The sequence below is a fragment of the Artemia sp. Qi Xiang Cuo genome, chromosome 3 (assembly GCF_049724085.1).
Source record: "Artemia sp. Qi Xiang Cuo chromosome 3, ASM4972408v1, whole genome shotgun sequence".
NCBI lineage: Eukaryota > Metazoa > Arthropoda > Branchiopoda > Anostraca > Artemiidae > Artemia > Artemia sp. Qi Xiang Cuo.
This window is the reverse complement of record NC_142796.1, coordinates 70,944,937-70,967,430: the sequence shown is the minus strand read 5'-3', so window position 1 is coordinate 70,967,430 and position 22,494 is coordinate 70,944,937. Positions and strand designations below refer to the sequence as shown.

The window sequence follows — 22,494 nt, the reverse complement described above, 5'->3', positions numbered from 1 at the left end:
ACTTTTTCCATGCAGTTTAAGGGAGACAACGCTTCTGGCTAGTAAGACGGCACTTGTGACAGAAACCTCATCTCTTCTGCTCACTTATTTGTAAAATTGGCACAAATGATTCAACGATAATAATTAAGTCAGGTACTACAATCCTTTGTCAAATATTCCGTAGCCTATTTATTCACTAAGATTAGACATCAAAAAGCACTACTGGATACAATATACTAATTGCAATTGCCTACGGAGTGCAAAACAATTACAAAATTGATTGCAATAAGCTTATTGACTGTGGGGAATGATTCGATTAGTCAAAGAAATCTTCTAACAATATCAGTTAAAAATTGATGTTTGGACGGCGGAAAGATAATTATTAGGAAAATGAACAGACACAATGTATGTAATACAGACGTTCAACTGAAATAATTTTATGATACTAATTAATTTGATGCTGGTGCTCATCTATCCTCATTTCTGCAACTTCAAGCACACATAAATGGCTTCATACCTAGCCAAAAGGTCCCCAAATACCCGACCTTATTTTAATATTGTAAGACAGGGCAAATAGACTGTATTCTGTATCGTAAACTCTTTGTCTGTGGGAGAATGTTCGCAAACGGTGTTTGTTTGGACCATAGATTTATAATTTTTGGACACTGGAAAAAAATCCTAGGGTGCAGTAGGGCCCATTTACGCAAAGATGAGTCAGATAAAATCCTGGATCTATGTGAGCTTGCGTTTTCGCTTCAAATTTGTTCAATGTAACATTTCTCTAACAAAGTTGTTAGCAATTTTTGTTTTGATGGCGAAAACGTAATTGTTGGGAGAATTGTTAGCTAACAGGCATTTTCAAGTAAGAATTTGTGGAAATATAAGCTTTATAGGTTTCGTTTAAAAGCATTTGCCTCAGTAAATTTTACTTCTTGAAAAGGAAATTATAACCAAAAGGTAAATCCGTCCTGTTAGGTATTCTCTTTTTGTCTCTGAAATAAAATATACCTAAAACGCAACGTAATTTCGAAAAATAATTGCTCACCAGCAGCCTCCTTTATTTCAAATTTATTAGTCTGTTTTTGAAGACGTGTCTATCTGCTTTGAAAATGTCTAGCAAAGGAGATGAATTGTCTCAGGAATTAGAAGAAGAGTTAGATTTAAACTATAAAGCCCCTCCTCAGAAATCCTTGCAAGAATTGATTGAGGCTGACAAAGAAGATGCTAGTCTTGCCAAGTACAAAGAGTCTTTGCTGGGAAGTGCCATATCAGGTGGTCTTGTTGTAGGTAGGCTGTTTACTACAGAGTTGCTAGTGAATTTTTGTTAAATATGCTAGTTCATTGCGTGAATAGGCTTACCTAGTGGTCAAACCCCTAAAATTCTGGAGGTTAGGCTACTTTAAAGGATTCTAAAATAGCTTAGGCTACTTGCTTATATAATTTAGTAAAGTAAATCACTTACTTTACCACCCCCACCCTAATGGACAAACATAGCCCAATTAATATACAGGGGAAGTTCTATTCAGTGAATTTTCAATAATGTTAGCCTATTCTCTTCTTCCTGTCACTTGTTTAGTGTTAAATTAATATGAAGTTAAGAATTATGCTAGACCTATTGAAAACTGAGTATTAGTGCTGCATTCCAACTCTCCAGAACAAAACACTAGGCTAGCCATAGGCTAGGCTATATAATTCTGAAGCCTAGGCTAGCTTAATTTAGAACATTCTAAAATATCTATTGGCCTATTATCATTCCTTTAGGTGCACAAAATAAATGTGGTACATATACACATTTTCACATAATTTAGCTGGGAGGAAAGTGAATACATTGCTTGATGCCTTTTTTATGCTCTTTCAAAAACAATAATTGTTTCTGGTGGTAATTCCATTTTGAGCCTTTAAAAGAGCTCTAATTAGCCCATTGTAATGAAAAGCCTATTAATTGGCCTATTTTCCTAGAAAAACTGTCAAGTAGAAAACATTGCTTTATATAGGGTAAGACACCCAGTAGTTGGCCACCTGCCTATTCTCGGACAGAATGTAACTAACAGGGAACCTACCTCTAGGCTAATGTGCTTAGAAAGTTTATTAGAAAGTTTTTATACATAGCTGGTTTCCCTGGTCACTTAGATATCCATATGGATATCTAATAGTGACCAGGGAAACCAGCTATGCATAATAACTTTCTAATAAACTTTCTAAGCACATTAGCCTAGAGGTAGGTTCCCTGTTAGTTACATTCTGTCCAAGAATAGGCAGGTGGCAAACTACTGGGTGTCTTACCCTAGCTGATTCAGGGATGATAATTATTATTTTCATAATAATGATGCTATTAATAGGTTAATAGTATGTCTAATAATAAAAAAGTGGTAGGGTATAATAATGATTCACAATATCAAAATATTGTTTTGAAAGTAAGTTTTCAAAAATTACAAAAAAGAAGGCTAGAACCTTTTAAAAATGATGTCACAGCAAAGCAAAAAGTATGCCATTAGATTCACTATAGTTTAAATCTCTAGGAACAAGCACTGGGTTGAGAATTCTTTGTCCAAGGGGCATGGGTCGAATCCCTGGCATGGCTAGTTGTTTGGTTTGGGATGCAGGTCAGTGATGTGACTCTGTAAGCTTAGCCAGAGTTGACCCAGCTCTAAATGGGTACCTGGAGAAATCTGGGGAAGGTAAGCAGGAAGGGTGTGCAAAAGCACTGGATGGCTGCCACCCCCCCCCCCCCCCCATTGCACTTCCTGGCTAAAGGGCCACAAAACAGATATCAGCACTGCTGGTTTTGGACCTTAAGGGTCTAGTGCCATCATACTTACTTACTTACTTTTTAATCTCTAGGAAACTTACAGTCCCCATCTTGAATAACAAGTAAAATTAGATTTTTGCATGGGTAGGCCTAGCACTAATGTATTCTCTTTTTCTTTTTTTGTTGTTTTTTTTCTCTGTTGCTAACAGGGCACTGAAACATGATAGAGTTGTATAAGGCCTATATACATATTGAATTAGTTTTAACTATATCTTTACCTAAACATCATAGTCTTAAAACTATAGACAAGGAAATATATTACCTTTCAGGGCCCCGTTAAGAGCTCAATTTCACCCCACAAAGAATTATTTAATTTGGAAAGAGCATAAAAAAGGCATTCAGTAATGTGTTTACTTTTATACTAGCTAAATTATGTGAAAATGTATGTGTTTAATGTTACCAACCACCCCCCCCCCCCCCATCATGAAAAAAGTGGATAGCAAAGTAGCAATGCTACTTGGCAGTTTTAAAATTTGTTGACAGATTTTGTCTGAAAATACCTTTTTTACATATAAAATACTTTTTGCTCAAAGAAAAGCTGTCAAAACACAAGTAGTGCTGCTAAAGTGTCAGCAGCTTTTGGAATTCTGTCAAATTCTGCTACTGGCAGCTTTGGAACTTTGCTCATACCTAGAATGGTCAAATATATACCTTAGATAGTAAGCCATATTACCTTAAATTGCACTTGCCAGTGATAGTAGGATCCTGTATTTGATGGTCAGTGAAGATTGTGTGCTGACTTATAAGTTGAGTCCCAAAATAATTGTCAGGACTTGTTGCACCATTCCTTGTCAACTGATGATTTGAGTGAATCAAAAATGGCAGAAGAGACTGTTTCCTGGTCAAAAAAGTTCCATAGATTCACCACCCAATTATAAAAGAATTTGCAACATAAGCTTGAGTTGGCACACTTCTCAAAATGTTTGTGATCATATCCTCTTGTCCTTGAAGAGTCTTCTGATTGAAAGACATTTGAGATAGGTTCTTTATTGTTGAGCAGCTTGAATGCCATAACTGTATCCCCTCTGTTTTGGTGATAAGTCAGTGAATGTAAATTTAGTAATAATTTAGTATATATCTGATGAATTTTTTATATATGACTTTTCTTCAAATTGGTTTGACAACAGCAAATTCAGAATATAGAAATTTCCTTGTACATATACAATTCAGGGTATACATTTGACTATTAGAGAGGGGGGAGGTGTATAAATTTTACTAGTGTTTCCTTCTGGAGAGTATGGATGCCAAAAATTTAATAATATATATAATTTGGAGTATATATTTGTCTCTTATAGGGGGAAGGAGGGGGTAAAGTTAAGCAATACAGTTGTAAGAATGTTGTAAGTATTTTACAATGTTTTAAAGTAGCTTCCAGAATTTTAGTGTTTCATTAGACAGATTGAATCACTAAATAATCACTAAGTCTAGCTCAATCTGTTGTACCAGATAGTTTTCTAATTGGTCAGATTTGCTCTATTCTTACATGAGGAAAAGATCCTGATAGTTGCAGTAGCTATGAACCAATCACTATGCTGTATTTTTGAGCAAAGCATTTGAACATTTATTGCTACCAGAAATTAATTGTAAGTGTGATTTATGTCTATGCAGGTTAGTGATACCTCCAGTATCTCTACTTAAAGCAATTTTTATATTTATGGATTTTTTTTCAGAATTTCATTGCCATCCTAAAAGAATATGGGAAACCATTAGCTTCAAATATTACAGTTGCCTCATCAAAAAGAACTACATGGTCTAGATCTTCCACAATGTGGAGGGCAAAAGCAGAGTCAATATCCTTATTTTTGTTTTAAATTTCACATCTCAGAGAAATCTTGTATTCATGCTGTCTTTTCCTCGGGAACCGGCATTTACCCACCCTCCCCCCACCCCACCAGGAAAATACCCCCATGGAATATTCCCCCTCCCCTGTAGGAAATTCCACACTATTTTCCCCTTGTATAATTCCAGATTTTCATTAGAGGGGAAATTGAAATTTCTAGTCTCCTGTTTAAGTTAGGGGGCAATCGTATTGCATTACCTATAGTAAAGACCCATAAGGGTTCAATGTATTAATATTCATTCATTTATTTTTTTCAAGAGACAATTAATGTGGAAGGGTTGGTCAAATAAGCTTTTGAGAGGGCCCAGTCAAACGAAAATCAGAAGTTTCAGTGCCCTTTTCTAAGATTTAGCCTGCTTTTCAACCAATTGCTACCAAATGAGTTGTTACTGACTACAGTGTCCAAAAGAAATTATTATTCTAGTTTAACCACCCTTGTGTTTCAGCAGTTGGTTTTGAAAGAATCTTCAGATAAATAAAGAATTATCTCTAATGGAGAGACAATGGGAGGATGGAGGTAGAAATTGATATATAATCCTCAGGGCTGTAACCAGAACTTTTGTTTGGGGGGGGGGGACTTCAGAACAGGCACAGTCACCTAAATCGAAGTCTGAAGGAGAGGAGCTAGATTTGCAATCAAATCCTGTTGAAGAGAGTCTTAATGACTGTGAAAATAACTGAATGTTCTGCTATTATGATCCAGTGCTTATTTAATCAAAGTCATCCAAGTGTTTCAAACTTCTTTTTTACTTGTATTTGGTACTTTTATAAATAAAGGAAAATAACATGTATATTGAGGAATGTAGCTGAATACAGATATTTAAATATACAAAACTGTCAGGGTAACCTTTCTTAGGTTTAAATGTAGAAAAAAAAATACTTATATGATTTCACTCCCAAATAATGGTAAATTTGATTTTTTTATTTTATTTTTTTTTACAAAATGGATGTCTGAAATCGGGTACAATTGCTGAGGTATTACCCTAGGCACACAATTACCATAGGGATAAACTAGACAGCTAATTAAATTGATGAAACTACATAAAGGGGCATTACCTTTTTTAAACCCAGGAAAATCAGAATAGTTAAAAAAAATCATTAAAAGCTGTAAGTGATGCTTTAAGAAAATGCTCAACTGATCTTGTAGCTATAGGGTAACTAAAACGCCAATTTTACCCTGTATTTCCTAGGGAGTGCCTTATTTTATCAGTTTTACTTACCAAGTTTTTATCTTATGGTAATTTTACAACTCTAATGCAGGTGGGTTTTGGTTGGGGTTTTAGCTGCTCAGATTCACCATATTCTCACTTGCCTTATGAAAGATGCAGTAAAATCCAAAGATCCACTTTACTGCCTAACAGTGGATTGTTAGGCAGTAAAGTGCTACTGGATTGTTAGGCAGTATTTTGGGGGTGTTTGATAATGTTGTTCATTCTAATGCCCCACATTGCCTTGCTTTAACTGTTATTGCTTTATCTATTCCTCTCCACTCCCCTACAGAAAGATCCTCTAGACCAATGTGTTTCCCAACCGATTTTGGCCATGCTCCTCCTGGCTAGTGCTGCCATGATCTTTGATTTTAGCAACTTTAAATGTTAATGTTTTTCTTTTTAAAACTAGCAATGTTCACATTGCCTTGCTTTATCTAGTTTAAATAAATTGCTCCTGGCAGTTTTGTGATATTTATATTCTGTTGCTAATGTTTGGGTAAAATGGTATGGGGAGCTTTCAAACCCTATTCTCGTTTGTAAAAGTCTTTGTCAAGGAGCTGTTTTGTGGCCCAGTATATTCAAATGCGTATTAGCTCAGTACCTATGGTCTTTGCCAGTCTATGTTTTTTGGTGAAGTTGGTTTATCATATATCACATATGCTGATGACTTTCTTCTATTAAACCATAGCTGTGGCAGCTTAATTGAAAATTTCTCCCTATTTAAGTCGCGTATTGGTTCTGTTGGCCTATCAATTAGCTCATCTAAATGTGAGTTTATTTGTTTTAATGGTTGATACCATGTGGCTGCCTTAGATCTTGGTAACGCTTCTCTTGTTCTAATTCTATTAGTTGACTGGGAATTTTGCCAAATAAAGATAGATTTAATCCAAAGGGACAATGTAGTTTGTCCCACAGTTTTAGATCTCCTGTTATTGTCTTCCTTTCCATTTGTTCTGTAGGAAACATTGTTGTACCCTACAAGTGGCATACTTGAGATATTGTAAATTTGTGCTTCTTTTACTGCAATGGTATTGTAATAGTAAATTGATGTTGAATTGATTGATGTTGATGGTTTGGTCTTGTTGATATACCATCTCAAATAAATGATCTTTATAATGTTTTATGTGTGAGAACCTTTAATTTTGTTTCTGTTTATGACCCTATTTTGCAGTTTTTCCTTCATGAAACTGGTTAATTAATTTTCTTTAATTTCTTTAATTAATTTTCATTTTGCAGTTTTTCCTTCATGAAACTGGTTAATTAATTTTCTTGCTTATAGTATTTAATGTTATTTTTGTGTTTTTTTTTTTTTATTTTCTCTTCAACTGTTTGTACTCCCTATTGTTGTTTTTGCTTTTTGTGGGTAGTAAATTTATTTATTATATTATTCATAACTGATTGACATTAATAACAGAACAACATTCTGGATTTCTGTAATCAACATGCCATGTAGTTTTTAAAATACCTTTGAAGATACATTTTTGAAAATATTTCTTTAGGCCTGCATAACTTATGTAATAAACTATTTTATTTCAGAGCCAAATGATCCTAGAAAAGTAATTGTGAAGAAACTGAAGCTGGTTACTGACGATGGCCCAACAATGGAGCTTGATTTGACTGGTGACTTATCTAATTTAAAATCAAAAGTATGTTGTTGTTTTCCTCAAATTGAAATATGTAGTTCACATTTAATTAAATCAAGATTTAATACAGCAAGCAAAAATTACTACTGACTTGGAAATTACTCCTGCCAAGACAATTGTTTGTAACCAATGATATCAACTGGAGGAGGGGGTCTGTCCCCTCTCCTCCAATTTGGAAAAATATCTTATTTATTTTAATTGAAAAAATGAAAACAACGCCAATTTCGTCCCTCGTCCCTAACTTTTTGCGAAAAGATGCTTGTGATGGATTCAGAATCATTGTTTTGAGAGTGTGCCAAAAAACTTCGGCTCTCTCCTTGTTGTTTTCACCCCTCAACCCCTGTAGTCAGTGATACTTATGATTTTCTGGGGGGTGGCAAGTGCCCCTAGAACCCCCCCTGGACCTGTCACTATTTGTAGCTGCTTTAATGTTCTATAAGTTTCCATGTGAAAGTGTTGTCTCAGATGCTAACATATATCCAAGGCATAATATCCATTCCTTGCAGAGTAAGTATTTTGCAATATTCTTAATTCTGTGTACCATTAATTCAGCTATATTTAGTTCGCTTCTGATGTATCAAAAATAGGATAAAAAGGGCTATTTTACTTAAATTAAGCCTCAGACATACTTGGGGTAAAAAAAATAGGACTCAATACCTAAATAACTGATTCATTTATCAACTTAGTGATTTAATTGCAAAAGAAAAAGAGACTAGTTTAAATATGTTTGTACTTATATTTAAGGAAATTGATTTCAATTCAATATGCCTGCTGAACCTTTTTGAAATTTGTAAGGCAGTAAAAAAACCTTTAATGTAGCTAAAAAATATCAGGAAACTGATAGCAAGATTTTATATAGTACCAGGTCTTTCATGGCTGCACTAACTTTTATTTAGACATTTTGTATGCCAACAACTTGAACATTTTACTTCTGGGACATAGGAATAAGTTTCATTTCATATTCCAGAGCTCAGCTCAGTCTGATCTCAGTTTCTAAAAAAGCTTAATTCCAAAGCTTAAAAAAATGCCGAGCACTAGATGGCAATGGCAAGTTTTCGCCAATTGATTTTTATTTTTTCCATCAGTTTCCAATCTTACAATTTGTCCATACTTTGTGCTCCAGAGCTTAAAATAGAAATTAAAACAGTCTGACTATGGAATTATGAATTAAAAAAAAATTGTTAAGTACTTGCGGTGGTTCTAGGCGTTTAACCCACGGAACCCACGTTTAACCCATTCTGCATATTAGATAGATAGATAGAGAAGTTTATTTTAAAGCCAAATATACGGCCATGAACATAGTAAAATAACATAAACTTTGATCAGCAATCATCATAAAACACTTAAATGAAACACTATATTAACCTAATAATAATTTTCTAAAGGAATTATTTTCTGACTTCAAACTGTCCAAATGCTTTACCCCTCCCCCCTTATGTGCAATTATATAGCCCAAATTATATATACCCCATCTATTCTGTCACTTGTCTTGTCTCATGCTAAGATGAAAGAAATTAACGAAGAAACCGGTTTGTTCTCGAGTTTTACACAGCGTTAACTTGAGTGAGTGGCGCATAATACACAAGTACCAAAGTTCCTTCCCCCTACGGAAATAAAAAAAATAAAACTCAAATAAAATTCTCAAATTTGGAACGCCTTATTTTCCACTTATTTCCCCTCCTCAGAAATCCTTGCAAGAATTGATTGAGGCTGACAAAGAAGATGCTAGTCTTGCCAAGTACAAAAAGTCTTTGCTGGGAAGTGCCATATCAGGTGGTCTTGTTGTAGGTAGGCTGTTTACTATAGCTTTGCTAGTGAATTTTTGTTAAATATGCTAGTTCATTGCGTGAATAGGCTTACCTAGTGGTCAAACCACTAAAATTCTGGAGGTTAGGCTACTTTAAAGGATTCTAAAATAGCTTAGGCTACTTGCTTATATAATTTGGAAAAGTAAATCACTTACTTTACCACCCCCACCCTAATGGACAAACATAGCCCAATTAATATACAGGGGAAGTTCTATTAAGTGAATTTTCAATAATGTTAGCCTATTCTCTTCTTCCTGTCACTTGTTTAGTGTTAAATTAATATGAAGTTAAGAATTATGCTAGACCTATTGAAAACTGAGTATTAGTGCTGCATTCCAACTCTCCAGAACAAAACACTAGCCATAGCCTATATAATTCTGAAGCCTAGGCTAGCTTAATTTAGAACATTCTAAAATATCTATTGGCCTATTATCATTCCTTCAGGTGCACAAAATAAATGTGGTACATATACACATTTTCACATAATTTAGCTGGGAGGAAAGTGAATACATTGCTTGATGCCTTTTTTATGCTCTTTCAAAAACAATAATTGTTTCTAGTGGTAATTCCATTATGAATTAAAAAATCTATTCTGTTCTGTCACTATTCTGTCACTTGTCTTTGTCTTGTCTCATGCTAAGATGAAAGAAATTAACGAAGAAACCGGTTTGTTCTCGAGTTTTACACAGCGTAAACTTGAGTGAGTGGCGCGTAATACAAAGGTAGGCCTACGAAAAGTCAGCTCTCCTACGGAAATAAAAAAAAAAAAACTCAAATAAAATTCTCAAATTTGGAAAGCCTTATTTTCCACGGGGGTATTTTTTTTTTTGGGGGGGGGGGGTAAACGCCGGCCACCATTTGAGGTAAAAGGACATAGTTCTGTTAAATGATTTCTGTAGAATGGTTTTCATTTTAGTGTGTTTTGGATCTTGACTTCAATGAAATTTTATATTTTCTGGAGGCAATTGTCATTTTAATAACTGATAATAATTTTAAGTTTTGATCTTTTATTTGCTATTTGAAAAATATGTAGCTGTCTTTCACCTTTTCTAGTTTAGATGCTAGTTTGGCCCTTTTTCTATACACAGACGAAGAAGTGAAAATAAAACTATTCAGTTTTCGAGCTTTTAGAAAATTAAATAATAGATAGATTATGTTCGCACACAGGTCAGACCCTTGGCAGGGGGGGGGTGTTCAGTGGGAGGTGAAAGACACAAAGAAATTGCATTTTTAAGTTTTCATTGCAGAGGTCCTTTGCCCCCCTCCCCCTTACGGGGGTCTTTTTCCCTGTGTATAGGTTTACAGTGTCATGTAAATATACTAAGTTTGGACTTGTAAACAAAAATATTGCAGAAAGAAGAAAACGAGATTGCATTAAAAAACTTTAAAGGAAGGAGAAATGAAACAAAAGATGAAAAATAAAATCAGAAGGGCGTCTGTAAACAAGGATAGTGTAGAAACAAAGAAGTCTGCTGAAATATTTGAAAAAAATATATTTTTAATAAGTGTCAAAGTACACTTCGTTTTTTGACAAAAATTGCTAAAAAGTGCAAACTTAACTTTTTTTAAAAATGGCATAGTTATATCCATCTTTGTTATGATAACACATTTATTATAACCATAGTTGCACAGAGCCAAACTACAAAATAAAAATAAGAAAAAATGTCTTCAAACATTAGTACTGAATCTTGACTGATTTGATGTATATGTCAAGACTTTTTGGGGTATCTTTAGCTGTATATAATTGGGAATTTCCTCTTCTCACCGCATATTATTGGGGATTTAATTTTTCATTTTTCCTTTTAGAATTTCGTTGTTAAAGAAGGGATATCGTATAGAATTCAAATTGATTTTCTTGTTCAGCGAGAAATTGTACATGGATTGAAGTATTTGCAAAAAACTTATAAAAGCATTGCTGGAATCCAAAAGCAAGGTATGTTCTTTTTTTTCTTTTCTTCATTATTTCTTCGATATATGGCTATCATTATCAGTTGAAGTGTGCTGTATTGAAAGGAACTCATCCAAGTGGTGATATAATTGGCTTCTCTGTTATATCATTCTACTCTGTTGGCTACGGTAATTTTAACTCCACAGAAAACATCTACGCTCTATGTCAATATTTTCTCTCTATCTTTTTTATCATTATTTTGAAAAGATTCAAATATACGTGGTATATTGCATTTAGATTATCTTTGTAAATTTAATTTCTGTGTTTTGGTGAAAAACATTTTGTGAAACAATATCTGTATTTTGATATAGGGTGTCCTACAACTTACTGTATTGTCCTCTTTTTTCAGAATTTTCGTTTTTTTTTAATAATCAATGGGTCTCGGGGAGATCATTAAAAACACACAACACAATTTTTAAGTGTTCCCTTTATGAGGCACAGGTGACACTTCGAAGTCTTAAGGGGCAAAAATGATCCATATTTGGATTGCGCGTGAAAAATGAAGCATATTTAATCTCTTTTTTTCTTTTTTTGAACAATTATCTCATTCATAGGCAGTCATGAAGCAAATATATTTTTTCCTCTTACAAATAGGTGCATGATGTCACAACAAAATACACCCTGTCTAAGGGAAGGGGTACGGGGCACTATATATTTTGAAATATTAGTTTGGTTTTGGTACCTTTGATGACAATAAATACATTGTATATTTGTATATATGCAGAGCATGCGTGTGCTCTGGGTAAAGTGGCATGTATCTATCCTCTTACACTCTCTCCCGGTTTGTGTTCGAAATGGTTTTTTGTTGATGGAGATTTTGTAATTTAATGTAAATCCAAACGTATTCACCAAATATCTGTGAGTTAAAAGATATGCAAAATATCTATATGAATTAATTTGGGGTGAGTAAGACCCTACTTGGAACCTTCAATCGTACACATAAAAAACAGTAGCCTTCTTGTGTTTTTCAAAACACAACAAAAGTTGTCTACTTAGGTAGCCAAGTGCTAATCATTAACAAACCATTTAGGACAAAGTACGACTGGGAGAAGAGCTGAAAGGACAGATAGGACCCTCCAATCATGTATGCGAAGAATAAAAGTTTTCTTGTGTTTTTTGAAGTTACCCAACTCCCCCTCCGCCTCACAAAATTTCAAACCCAACCAAAGCAAACTCCATTATGTGTTTCTGAGAGGGTCTACTGAAAAGTCTTATAAGGCATATCAAAAAACAATGTGCTGGAAAAAGACTATTTTTAATTTTTTAACGACTATTTCCTTTTTAATATTATTTCTTGTGGAGGAGTGATAAAAACACGAGAGTTTTATAGGGTGTGACATAACCCTTCAAAGGGTACGGTGGGAGGAAGGTACCTTAGGGATTCAATTATCAACAACCCCCGAATGTAAAATAACTGGAATTTACTTTCAAAAGCAAGTTTTTGCTCCATATAAAGATTCCTGGAAAATGTTTTTACATAAAACGCTAAACATACAAAACTTAGAAATTGGACAATGCCAGGATTTGCAAGTCAAACATTTGAATAGTGTGCGCTAAAAAAAGAAGAAAAGGTTGTAGAAAATTACGAGTATGAAAAATTATAATCAGTTCCTTAACATTTAGGCGATGGACACCCCCCTCCAAAGGGTAACTCCAAAGGCACATTTTAAATTCTCCTTCCGTATAAATTATTGTTTTTTAAAGGTGTTTGAAGTTCATATTTAGCTGACTTGCCCCAATACTCAAGCCAGCACATGGGGGTTGGAAGGATTCCCCTGGGACTAGTCAGAAGGATGAGTGGGAATTCGAATCAGTCGACCTTAAAAAAAGAAAAATATATGGACTGTTTCACGTTATTCCTCCCCCCCTTCCATTTTTTGCATTCATTAGTAAAACCAATATGCTTCTTGTCATTGCATGGCTGTGAAAATGTCATTAAACCCTCTCGATGGGTATTACCCTGTCTATCCTGGAAAGAAGTTATATGAACTTGTAACTTCATACTGATTGACAGGAAGAAATAAGAGGACTAGATATAAATAGCATAAACTCAAAAACCCCTAACATAAACTGAAGGAGGAGATAAATTCCAGTTTCTAATGTCACTTTTGATTTTTTTTTTTTATTTTTTTTTATTCATTCTGTAATTCTCACTTCCTAATTTGTTATAGGACTGTAATCAAAAAATAAGGAGTCATTCTTTGACGAAGTAACAGTCACCTATAGTACTGAAAAAGAACTCGACCTTGGTTTGCTCGGTTTCCTCGGCTCCCAGAGCTCGGTTTGCAACCCCACCTCCCAGACCCCAGTTTGCAACCCCCGACCAGCTGAAACTTACTTTCTCCAAAAATCTGGTCAAAACTAAAATAAGCCTGTATAATTCAGGAGTTCACAGAAACGGGTCACTTTTCTTTAGTATCTTTACCTTTATGGTACTATATTCCTCATCTTTCAATTTTCATTGTCACTTTCACTTGATTTAGTGAAATTGGCTCCTACTGTACCCCTCCCCCCAATTCTGCTGAAATTATGCCATTGATTGAACGAAATATTAAGCTCAAATAACTCCTAAGAACCAATAACAAAAACGTTTCTCCAGGAGGAATGTGAACGGCAATGCAAATGACAGGATTTGGTGTTTTTCTATGGACCCTTTTTCTAATTCAAGAACAAACAGTCATTGACGTGGTTTTTAGCCAAAACAAAGGTGTTTCGTAGATACAACGGAAGTAAAACTTGAGGTACTTACGTAGGTAACGAATACGAAACTTGTTTGTATTTCTTTAAGCCAATGACATACTGGAGAAATGTAGTAAACACTTGACTGGTCAACTGCTGAAAACAAACAAGCCAAAATATGTTTGTTAAATTGAAACTTAAAGGCTAACTCAAATGTAGACTGGAGATTACTTGGTCAACCACGAGAAGCTTTGAACTTCTCAAATTACTTCCGTAGGTGATACCGAGACTCTTTGAGTTCCGATTGAGGACACACTTTATCTCCTTCAATCTTTACGAATAAGGACTGTGGGTAGGGTGAAGTGCTAAGTGACGAAGATGGTTCAGAACAAGAAATTCTGTTTTGGCTGAATTGACAGCTAGACCGATATTTGAATAACTTTTGAGTAGAAAATAAATATTGCCCTGTACGTCAATGGACTAATGTTTATGCTTTGAACAGTATCATGCTTGAAACTGAACCTCGCCACTGGCCACCATACAGTTTAAGGTTTATATTCACTGTAAATTTTTGTACTGTATTTTCCTGCTCTCTTATGGTCCTTATATATTTGCGAAAAAAGGCACTTTTGATATCATTCCATAGCTGACATTCAACTGTACCATCGTCCGAGCTACTTTTTTGAAATTTGATGTACAATGTTTTTTTTAGATTGAAAGTACGTTAAATATTGGTTGGAAATCACTGAAAAAAGGGCAAATTTCCTGGTTGTTAACCAGATTTAGAATTTTCCCCTGGAAAAAGTCTAAGTATTATCATAAATCTGGCTTGGTAGATGGATAGATCTGAGACTAATGAATCCAAAGATAGAATATTTTGTGTCAAGTTAGAGCTGCCGGATTGTCGTAAAATTGCTTGTTTCATCGCGATTTAATCGCTGATAAAATATAAAATGTCAGAGATCTAACAGAAACAGAGCATACAAATGCAGTAGCATAAGTGTTAATACCTTTATCCAGAAAAGAAAACAAGTTGCTTTTGAATGAATCACCGAATAAATGTGGCGGATATGTCCACGCCCTACAACAACAGAGACCGTCCGTGTTGCTGGGCTTTAGCTTAATGCGTGTTAGAATATGATGCACAAACTTGACGGCGGCGGAAACCAAATTGGTTTTTAAAGAATTTGACACTTTTTACAACTCATGCAGTAAAAATATTTCAAAAGCTTTTCAAACGCCCTATTCATAATGGTATTTTACTAATAACGAGCTTTAGCTAGCGCTAAGTTAAGCTAATCAGAATTCTTCATAAAATTTTTCAGTCTGTCAGAAAATCTTATGAAGAATCTGATTGGCTCAGATTAGCGCTAGCTGAATCTTGGTATTAGTATAGTCTCATTGCGAAGGATCTTGAGTATACTGTGACTGGTCTGTAACTAGAACAGAAGATGCTATGCTTCTCTTTTTTTTCAAAACGTTCAAAACTACTCAGTCAAAATCATTTGGAGATTATACTCGAATCAAGTAAAGTCTGGAAGATCAAGATAAGACGATCAACTAACAAACCTAACTAACCAATCTGCATGTCAGGGGCTCTTCCCCTTTTTAACTTCGATATATCCCATGGAATATCCGCTTTTGGTAAATACGAAATAGTTAGGTTGTTTTCGGTAGAATTTCTAAACAGTTCACAGGTTCAAGGCTAATTCCAGAGGTGAGCTTAAGGCACTTAACTTAAAACACATCACTATTACGCTTAGCCCGTTGCTCTTCTGGAATATTAATGGAAGTGTTCAAAGGTGGTTTTGAGGATTTCCACACGGAATTAGAGCTAGCTTTAGCTTCCTTAGACGTAAGATTTACTCCTTCGGATTTAAGGGTATTAAAAGATGTATTATAGACTTTTTTTTTATATATTTGAACTACTGGAATATGGCAACATAGCGTGTCATATAATCTTCCGAAGCGGAGCATATAGTTTTACAAATAATCCATTGTGAGTGGTAGAATTGGATCATAGTGTTATCCAAAACCAAGTGTTGGCTTTAGTGGAATCTCACAAAGAGTAAAATTTCAAGAAAGTAAAAATTTTTTCTAGATAAATATTTCGGCTCTATATCTAAGAGAGAATAAGATTTAGAATAAAATGTGCGACCATTAAAGCTAAAAAAATACAGTCCTAGCATCACCATTTATTTTATATTTACCTATGCTTTGCTCATGACGGCTCTTGGATCTAGAGCCGAAATTTTCATTTAGTAAAAAATTTCTTGTCATAAAATAATTCCTTGTCGTTTTACCTTTTGTTATTTGTATTATGGTTCATGTATTGTTATTTGGTCTTAGCCGTTATTCACACAAAAAAAGGACACTCTTTGAAATAGGGACCCTAAGTTCTGCAACGGGACTAAGAAAATAGTTTTTTTTTGTTTTACATCAAAAGAATTGGTAACATGGTCGCTTTTCTCTTATGACAGCGAACATTTTGTTTTTGGTGGCTGGTTTCTGAGTGTCGACACACTGAGTGAGGTTACAATTTCAAAGTTTATGCTATAAAAAACAAATTTTTTATTTAAACTTGTTATTTTCTGAAAACTTCTCACTTCCAACTTGCAGTTACATTTTATGGAATTTATTTTTATCTATATGCGAACAAGATAAAAATAATTATTGGTCACCGTGCTCTGTGGTAATGACAATATTTTAAAAATTGTTGTTGCACCCCTCCCCCAAAAAAAACCTGTATACGTATGAGAATTGTCAGTAAAAAAAAGGGGTTATAGGCGTTTACTCCCCGGAAAATCCCCCCGCCCCCGTGGGAATTAAGGCTTTCCAAATTTTAGAATTTTATTTGAGTTTTTTTTTCCGTAGGGGGGAACGAATTTTGATACTAAAATTCGAGAACACACCCGTTTTTTCGTTACTTTAGAAATAAATTTGGGCTTTAGATTTGCATATTAGGGGAAGGGGGGTAAAGTACAGCGGGTCTGCATGCAATGTGTTTGGGGGTAAACGCCGGCCACCAAAGAAAAGGTACGATAGTTTTAATTTTAAAACGTAACTCCAGAAAAAACTGAGCTGCTTCTTTATTTGTCATCGCAACCAACTTTTACGTAACCGTGGGTACACCCTTAGAGTAGTATATTAAATTCCCGTGTGTTTAAAGCAATTTAGTTTATAAGAGAGAGATAATACTAACTTTTGTGACTTTCGGCATATTGAATCTTTCGAATTATTGAGTTTGCTATGCCGACTAGGAAAGAACAGATATATTAAGAAACGTGAGGAAAAAGAATATGATTATGGAGGAAATTTGATTCAAGGAACTAACAATATAGTTAGAAGTTGGAACACCCTGTTAGTAAACTGTTTTATACATTGTTTTATTTTAGTGGACAAAATGACTCATATGGTAGGCAGCTATCCACCAAAAGAGGTACCCTATTCATTCTTAACCCCAGCAGAAGACGCGCCATCAGGAATGCTTGCCCGAGGCAATTACAATATTACATCCCTTTTTACAGACGACGACGGAAAGGAACACCTTAAGTGGGATTGGTCCTTTGAAATTAAAAAGGACTGGTCATAATTTTGCCATGGGCTATAGTTTATGTGTTTGGGATTTATATTTTCTTCTTTTGAATTTCTGTTTCAATTTTTGTCTTCCTTGTAAATGCTGCCAAATAGTTGCGATTCAGATTTAAACTAAATTCTCAGAATACCAAGAAGTATCCAGGGAAAGTATTTGTTACGAATAGCAAATAATTGAATGTATAAAGAGAAAGGTAAATTAGCTACAGGGCTGTCAAATCGACACTTTCCGTGCCTTTTTTCATAGGATAAAATTTATTTCTTTTTAGAATCGATGCAATAACACAGCGTTTTATAACCGCACAATAATACGATTTTTTAAGTAGACTGGCTCTATGCATTGTTTCCCAAAAATACAAAAATATAAATACACGTTTTTCAATTTTTGTATTATTATTACTGTTATAAACAGTACCAATAATTATATCAACTATTACTATCATTTTTATCGTGGTATTAAAACTTTGTTTTGTTGAAAATATATTTCGGGATGTTAGCAACTGATATACAAATTAGAACCGGGCTTTTGGATCGAGGAAAAGGGGTTTTACCTTCAGGATTTTGAAATCCCTCTATGGAAGAAATAACGTATACTACGTTAAATTAATCTTGGTTATCCATTGCACTAAGTTTTTCTCATATCTCAGCCCCGTCTATCCCCTGTTGAAAAGAACATACCCGCATTATCATCCCTTTTTTTACTAAAATTTATTTTGAAGAATTATATACACACCCTAAAAATTTAATGACAGTGATATTCAAAAAATGGAACCAATCTTTGATGCACAAACACAGAGTAGCCAAAAACTATCAAAATACACCTAAATATTCCAAAAACTAGACCTGCTCAGTATCAGTTTCACATTCTAATTTCTAAAAAAGTTACGAAGCCTATTCTTTTGTGTTCACAACACCTGTGATTATTAGCATAATGTGGTGGGCCAATTCCTCACTTCCAAGAATGGGTTCAGGCATCTCTAAGCTTTTCTAATATTATCATTAATGAATTATGTCGTCCCAGACTAGGTTACTATTATTATTCCATGCAGTTGCTGCGTAAGATGTCCCAGGTGGTAGCATAACGACCGAACGCCCCAACTATCCCTCACCCAAAAACTCGTTAATGCTCATCATAGTGGAGACCCAATAAATTTTCCTGCCATTAATTAAAATAAAAATATGAAAAAATTAAAATAAAATAAAAATCTGCCATTGATTTTTTTTTTTCTTTTGAGTCGAAAAACTGATAAACCATAGTCATTCTTCAGTTTTTGTAACTGGGACTCTAGTAGTGTATAACACTGTTTGGTAAATTGTTTTTTTAAGTGTTCATACCTGTGTCTTTGGTGAAGTATTTTGAAGTGTCTTTAGGGAACTACTTTTACATGTGTAGTCCGTTCTTTAAGAGAGCTTTAAAATTGCCGGGGACTGAGGGATTTCCTTTGATTGAAGTGGCTTTGAGGGCAAAACTATCACAGTTTCTTTGCGGCTTTCCAATTCAGCCTTAAAACGCGGTCCTTGGGCAATTTCCACAGGAAGATCTTGTGGTATTTGAAGATCCAAGGCAAAAAAAAATTGTTTGTCAAATAACTCAGCCTTATATCATTGTATTCTATACACCTGAAAGAAGATTAAGTTGCGCAATTGCCCGGAGAAATTCTTGAGTTAGGTTGCTTGCTTTGTCCTTGGTACTTCAAGGGCTCCCTACCTCTGTTGCAGATTATTACTATCTTCTTTATTTGTGCCGTAGGGGGTTGATATTTTGTTACATAAGCTCAGAAATTGAAGTACTTAATTTTCAAAAATATAGCTTTTAGTGATATTCTATATGGTATTCAACAAGATATCTAATACACGGGATTGTCTGATCAGTCCACCGTCTTCTGACCAGTCCACTGGATTGTCTGATCAGTCCACCGTCTTCTGATCACTCCACTATCTTCTGGTCAGTCCACCGGATTGTCTGATCAGTCCACTGTCCATATCTGATTAAAGATGTTAGAAACTTGAGTATTATGTCTTTCTTTGCTTTGATAAAATAAAAAATGAAGGCTTAAATTGAATAAACTTATCTTCATCGTCTCTACGTCATTCCGACTGATTAATTATATTTTTCTTTGTAATTTCCTTTTTAAGATAACTATTCCAGTGAGGTGGAGCTGTTCCGTTACTGTTATATCGATTTGAAGTACCTCCTCCCACGGAAAAATTAAATTTATGTGCCTCAAAATTTGACAATTTTTCCCCTTGTCAGCCCCTGGAAATGCTTTCCCTCTTCCAATGCCTATTTTCCTGCAAGACTCAGGCCTGTTTAGAACTACATACAGATTTGTTATTCTATATTCTGCACTATTCTGTGGTATTGTATTAATTTTTTGGCCAATTAAACTGCTAAGATATTAATTTTCTTGACAGAAAAGTTTTTTTTATCCCCCTGTAATCAAAAAGGTATAGTTATTGATCAATTACACAGAGGACGAAAGCCGAGCGTATATTTCTCTCTGGGAGATTGATGAAAATATTCCCAAAGTGTTATCATATTGTTAAAAGGAATAATCACCAAACTTTATATCAAACTGATATTAATAATGTTATCTAAGTAGTTTCATATTAAAAAGGATCATTGTGGCTCTTACATTATATTTCTCCTCGGATCAAAAAAGTATGTAGTTTGATCAGTTATCTTCGAAGTGCTCTGGGAAGGATTAATTCTCAAATTGATAATAGTAATTTTATCCAAGTAGTTCGTATTAAAGAGGATCTTTGTGGTTCTTGCATTCACGTTGAGTACTCAGCTTTGAGCGTAGACAGTGAAAATCAAAATTAGAAAGAGCCTATAAATAAGCCTATGTCAGCTCTTTTTTAGCCGAAAAGAAGATCTAATATTACAGTATTATAGCAGTAAATGCACGGACAGTCTTATATCAGGCTGAGTCATATTTACGAAATTGGTCTTCAAATTTTCTTTATTGTTATATTGTTTCATATTGCTAAATATCTAGTGCTGATTTAGTATTTGTTTGTATGCTTTTTCTCTAATTTTGTAATTTCTTAAGATGTCCCAGAGTGAAAATCTTCTTGTATTAGATATTTTCCTGCTTATGTTTTTGTATTTCTTTTGTCAGCGAGTCTAAGTCATCTTTTTACAAATCATGTTCTGAATAAAGTCAGTATTTCATTTTTTGCCGATTTTTATTTTTAGTGATTCTCGAGTGTTAGTTTCTTTTTTTAAGGGACACTTTCTTGTCGGAAGACAGGCATTAAATAAATCGCGCAGTCTTTTGCAAGGACCGCTCAAAAGAAAGTTTGCCCCATTCTTCTAACCAAAAATTTAAACCTCTCCCCCTAAAAATGCCTCAAAGTCTCGGTTTGATACCCCCTCCCCCCTGCCACGAGACATAACAGGATACACTTACCCAAGTACGTTATAAAATTTGTCACCTCTTCATGAAGCCTACTGACTGTAGTATGCGATTTCTTATATCAATGAAACTTGTTCCCTTGCCTTTTGGCTTCACTCATAAAAAAATGAAAAAAGAATACTCTCTTGTGAACCTTCAAAAACCAATTGATTCTGATTGTATGAGTATTCCAGGTTAATTACTGCCCTCTGTGTAGCATCACATGACTTCTTTTAAGTTTAGCGATTGGCTGAGTGTTACACACAAGATTGGATATTTTGAATATCCTATAGTTTTTCAAAATATTTACAAACATTATGAAATCTAAGTATAATACAAGGAACAAACTAAAGTGCAGATGCCAGAAACAGGGGTTTCTATGCTGCAGAATATTGACTGAAATTGCCACTTCCTGTGATAGCAAGGAACTTTTGCTCTTTAACACAACACCATTTATGGAAGGAGAAGAATGGAAGGACATCATAGGATAATGCTGCTTGTAAAAAAAGACGTAGATTATTATTTTTTTAGGTGGCTTAATTTCCGAAAATAATAAACAATCTTTGATTTATGTAGAATATACTCGCTAATCAAGTTGTAAAGATATTGCAATGATACACTTTTTCGTCAATTCACCAAAGTCTAGGAGAGCAAAACGTATTTTTCAAATTTATATGGGGGGGGGGGAAGACTTTACAACGAAAATAATAAAAAATGACATCTTTCAATGAAAACACCCCAAAAATAAATTTTTCAAAATTTTGGGGTGTGAGGGAGTAATTGTTTTTCATTCTTTAAAGAAAATACAGGAAATGTTTTAAGTGAAAATACCCCCAAAAGGGCGCTTTTCAAAAATTAGGGAGGTGGCAAATGCCTTCCCCCCTAATTGACACACTACTTTAACTTAATTATTCCTTTTTCATAAAACATGCTGCTAAGGTAACATCTTTTCTAGGCCTTGTGATATCTTTGTTCACATTGATAAGGTCTTAAGCTTAACATGCAATGTAAACTTGCAATTTAGCACAACTGCACAAAAAAATAAGAAGAATTGTAAAATTCTGGAAGTAACGGCCTGAAGTACTCCCACCCCCTGTTTACGTATCTGCTAATCAGATTAAGACAAAAGTGATGCAAAGAAAATAATACCATACATAGTTGTAAACAGGGATTAGAGATATTTCTCCACCTTAGAATTTCCGTTTGTCCCCAGACAAATGGGAAATTGGCACATACAAAGAAAGATTTCTGCACTCCCATTCTGGGCAAAATCCCTCTTTTCCTTCCATATGCACAAGGTTTTTGTATAACTTGTGTCCAGAGTTTTACTTTCCGCAAAGTAGATCCAACACTGAAATTCAAAACAGTGAAATTCTAAGTAGAAACTTGAGAAATTCAAAAATTGTGGCAAAAAAAAGTTCGGTCTTTTCTGATTTCATTCCGTTATTCATTAACTGAAAATCTCGTCCATGTCTTAAATTCATTTCGTCTCATTGTGGTAGTACTCTTGATTTTAATTTGGCGTAGGAGCTGGTATGCCTCTTGTCTATGACTGTAATTCAGTGGCGGATCCAGGGCGCGT

At 34.6% G+C, this 22,494-nt stretch overlaps 1 protein-coding gene across 1 annotated transcript; it reads left to right on the top strand.

Moving 5' to 3' along the window:
* The first annotated feature begins 1,030 nt into the window (after positions 1-1,030).
* Positions 1,031-20,693, top strand: RhoGDI (rho GDP-dissociation inhibitor). Its single transcript, XM_089086541.1, has 4 exons — positions 1,031-1,266; positions 7,376-7,485; positions 11,097-11,223; positions 17,313-20,693. The coding sequence occupies exons 1-4, from the start codon at positions 1,089-1,091 to the stop codon at positions 17,507-17,509; spliced, it is 612 nt and encodes a 203-aa protein (XP_088942667.1). The 5' UTR covers positions 1,031-1,088; the 3' UTR covers positions 17,510-20,693.
* Positions 20,694-22,494: the final 1,801 nt, after the last annotated feature.

Bases quoted from the DNA above. Each gene is read 5' to 3' on its own strand.
- RhoGDI (XM_089086541.1), top strand. From the start codon at position 1,089: ATGTCTAGCAAAGGAGATGAATTGTCTCAGGAATTAGAAGAAGAGTTA. The intron at 7,486-11,096 runs GTATGTTGTTGT...TTTTCCTTTTAG, and splicing joins TATCTAATTTAAAATCAAAA to AATTTCGTTGTTAAAGAAGG. The intron at 11,224-17,312 runs GTATGTTCTTTT...GTTTTATTTTAG, and splicing joins TGCTGGAATCCAAAAGCAAG to TGGACAAAATGACTCATATG.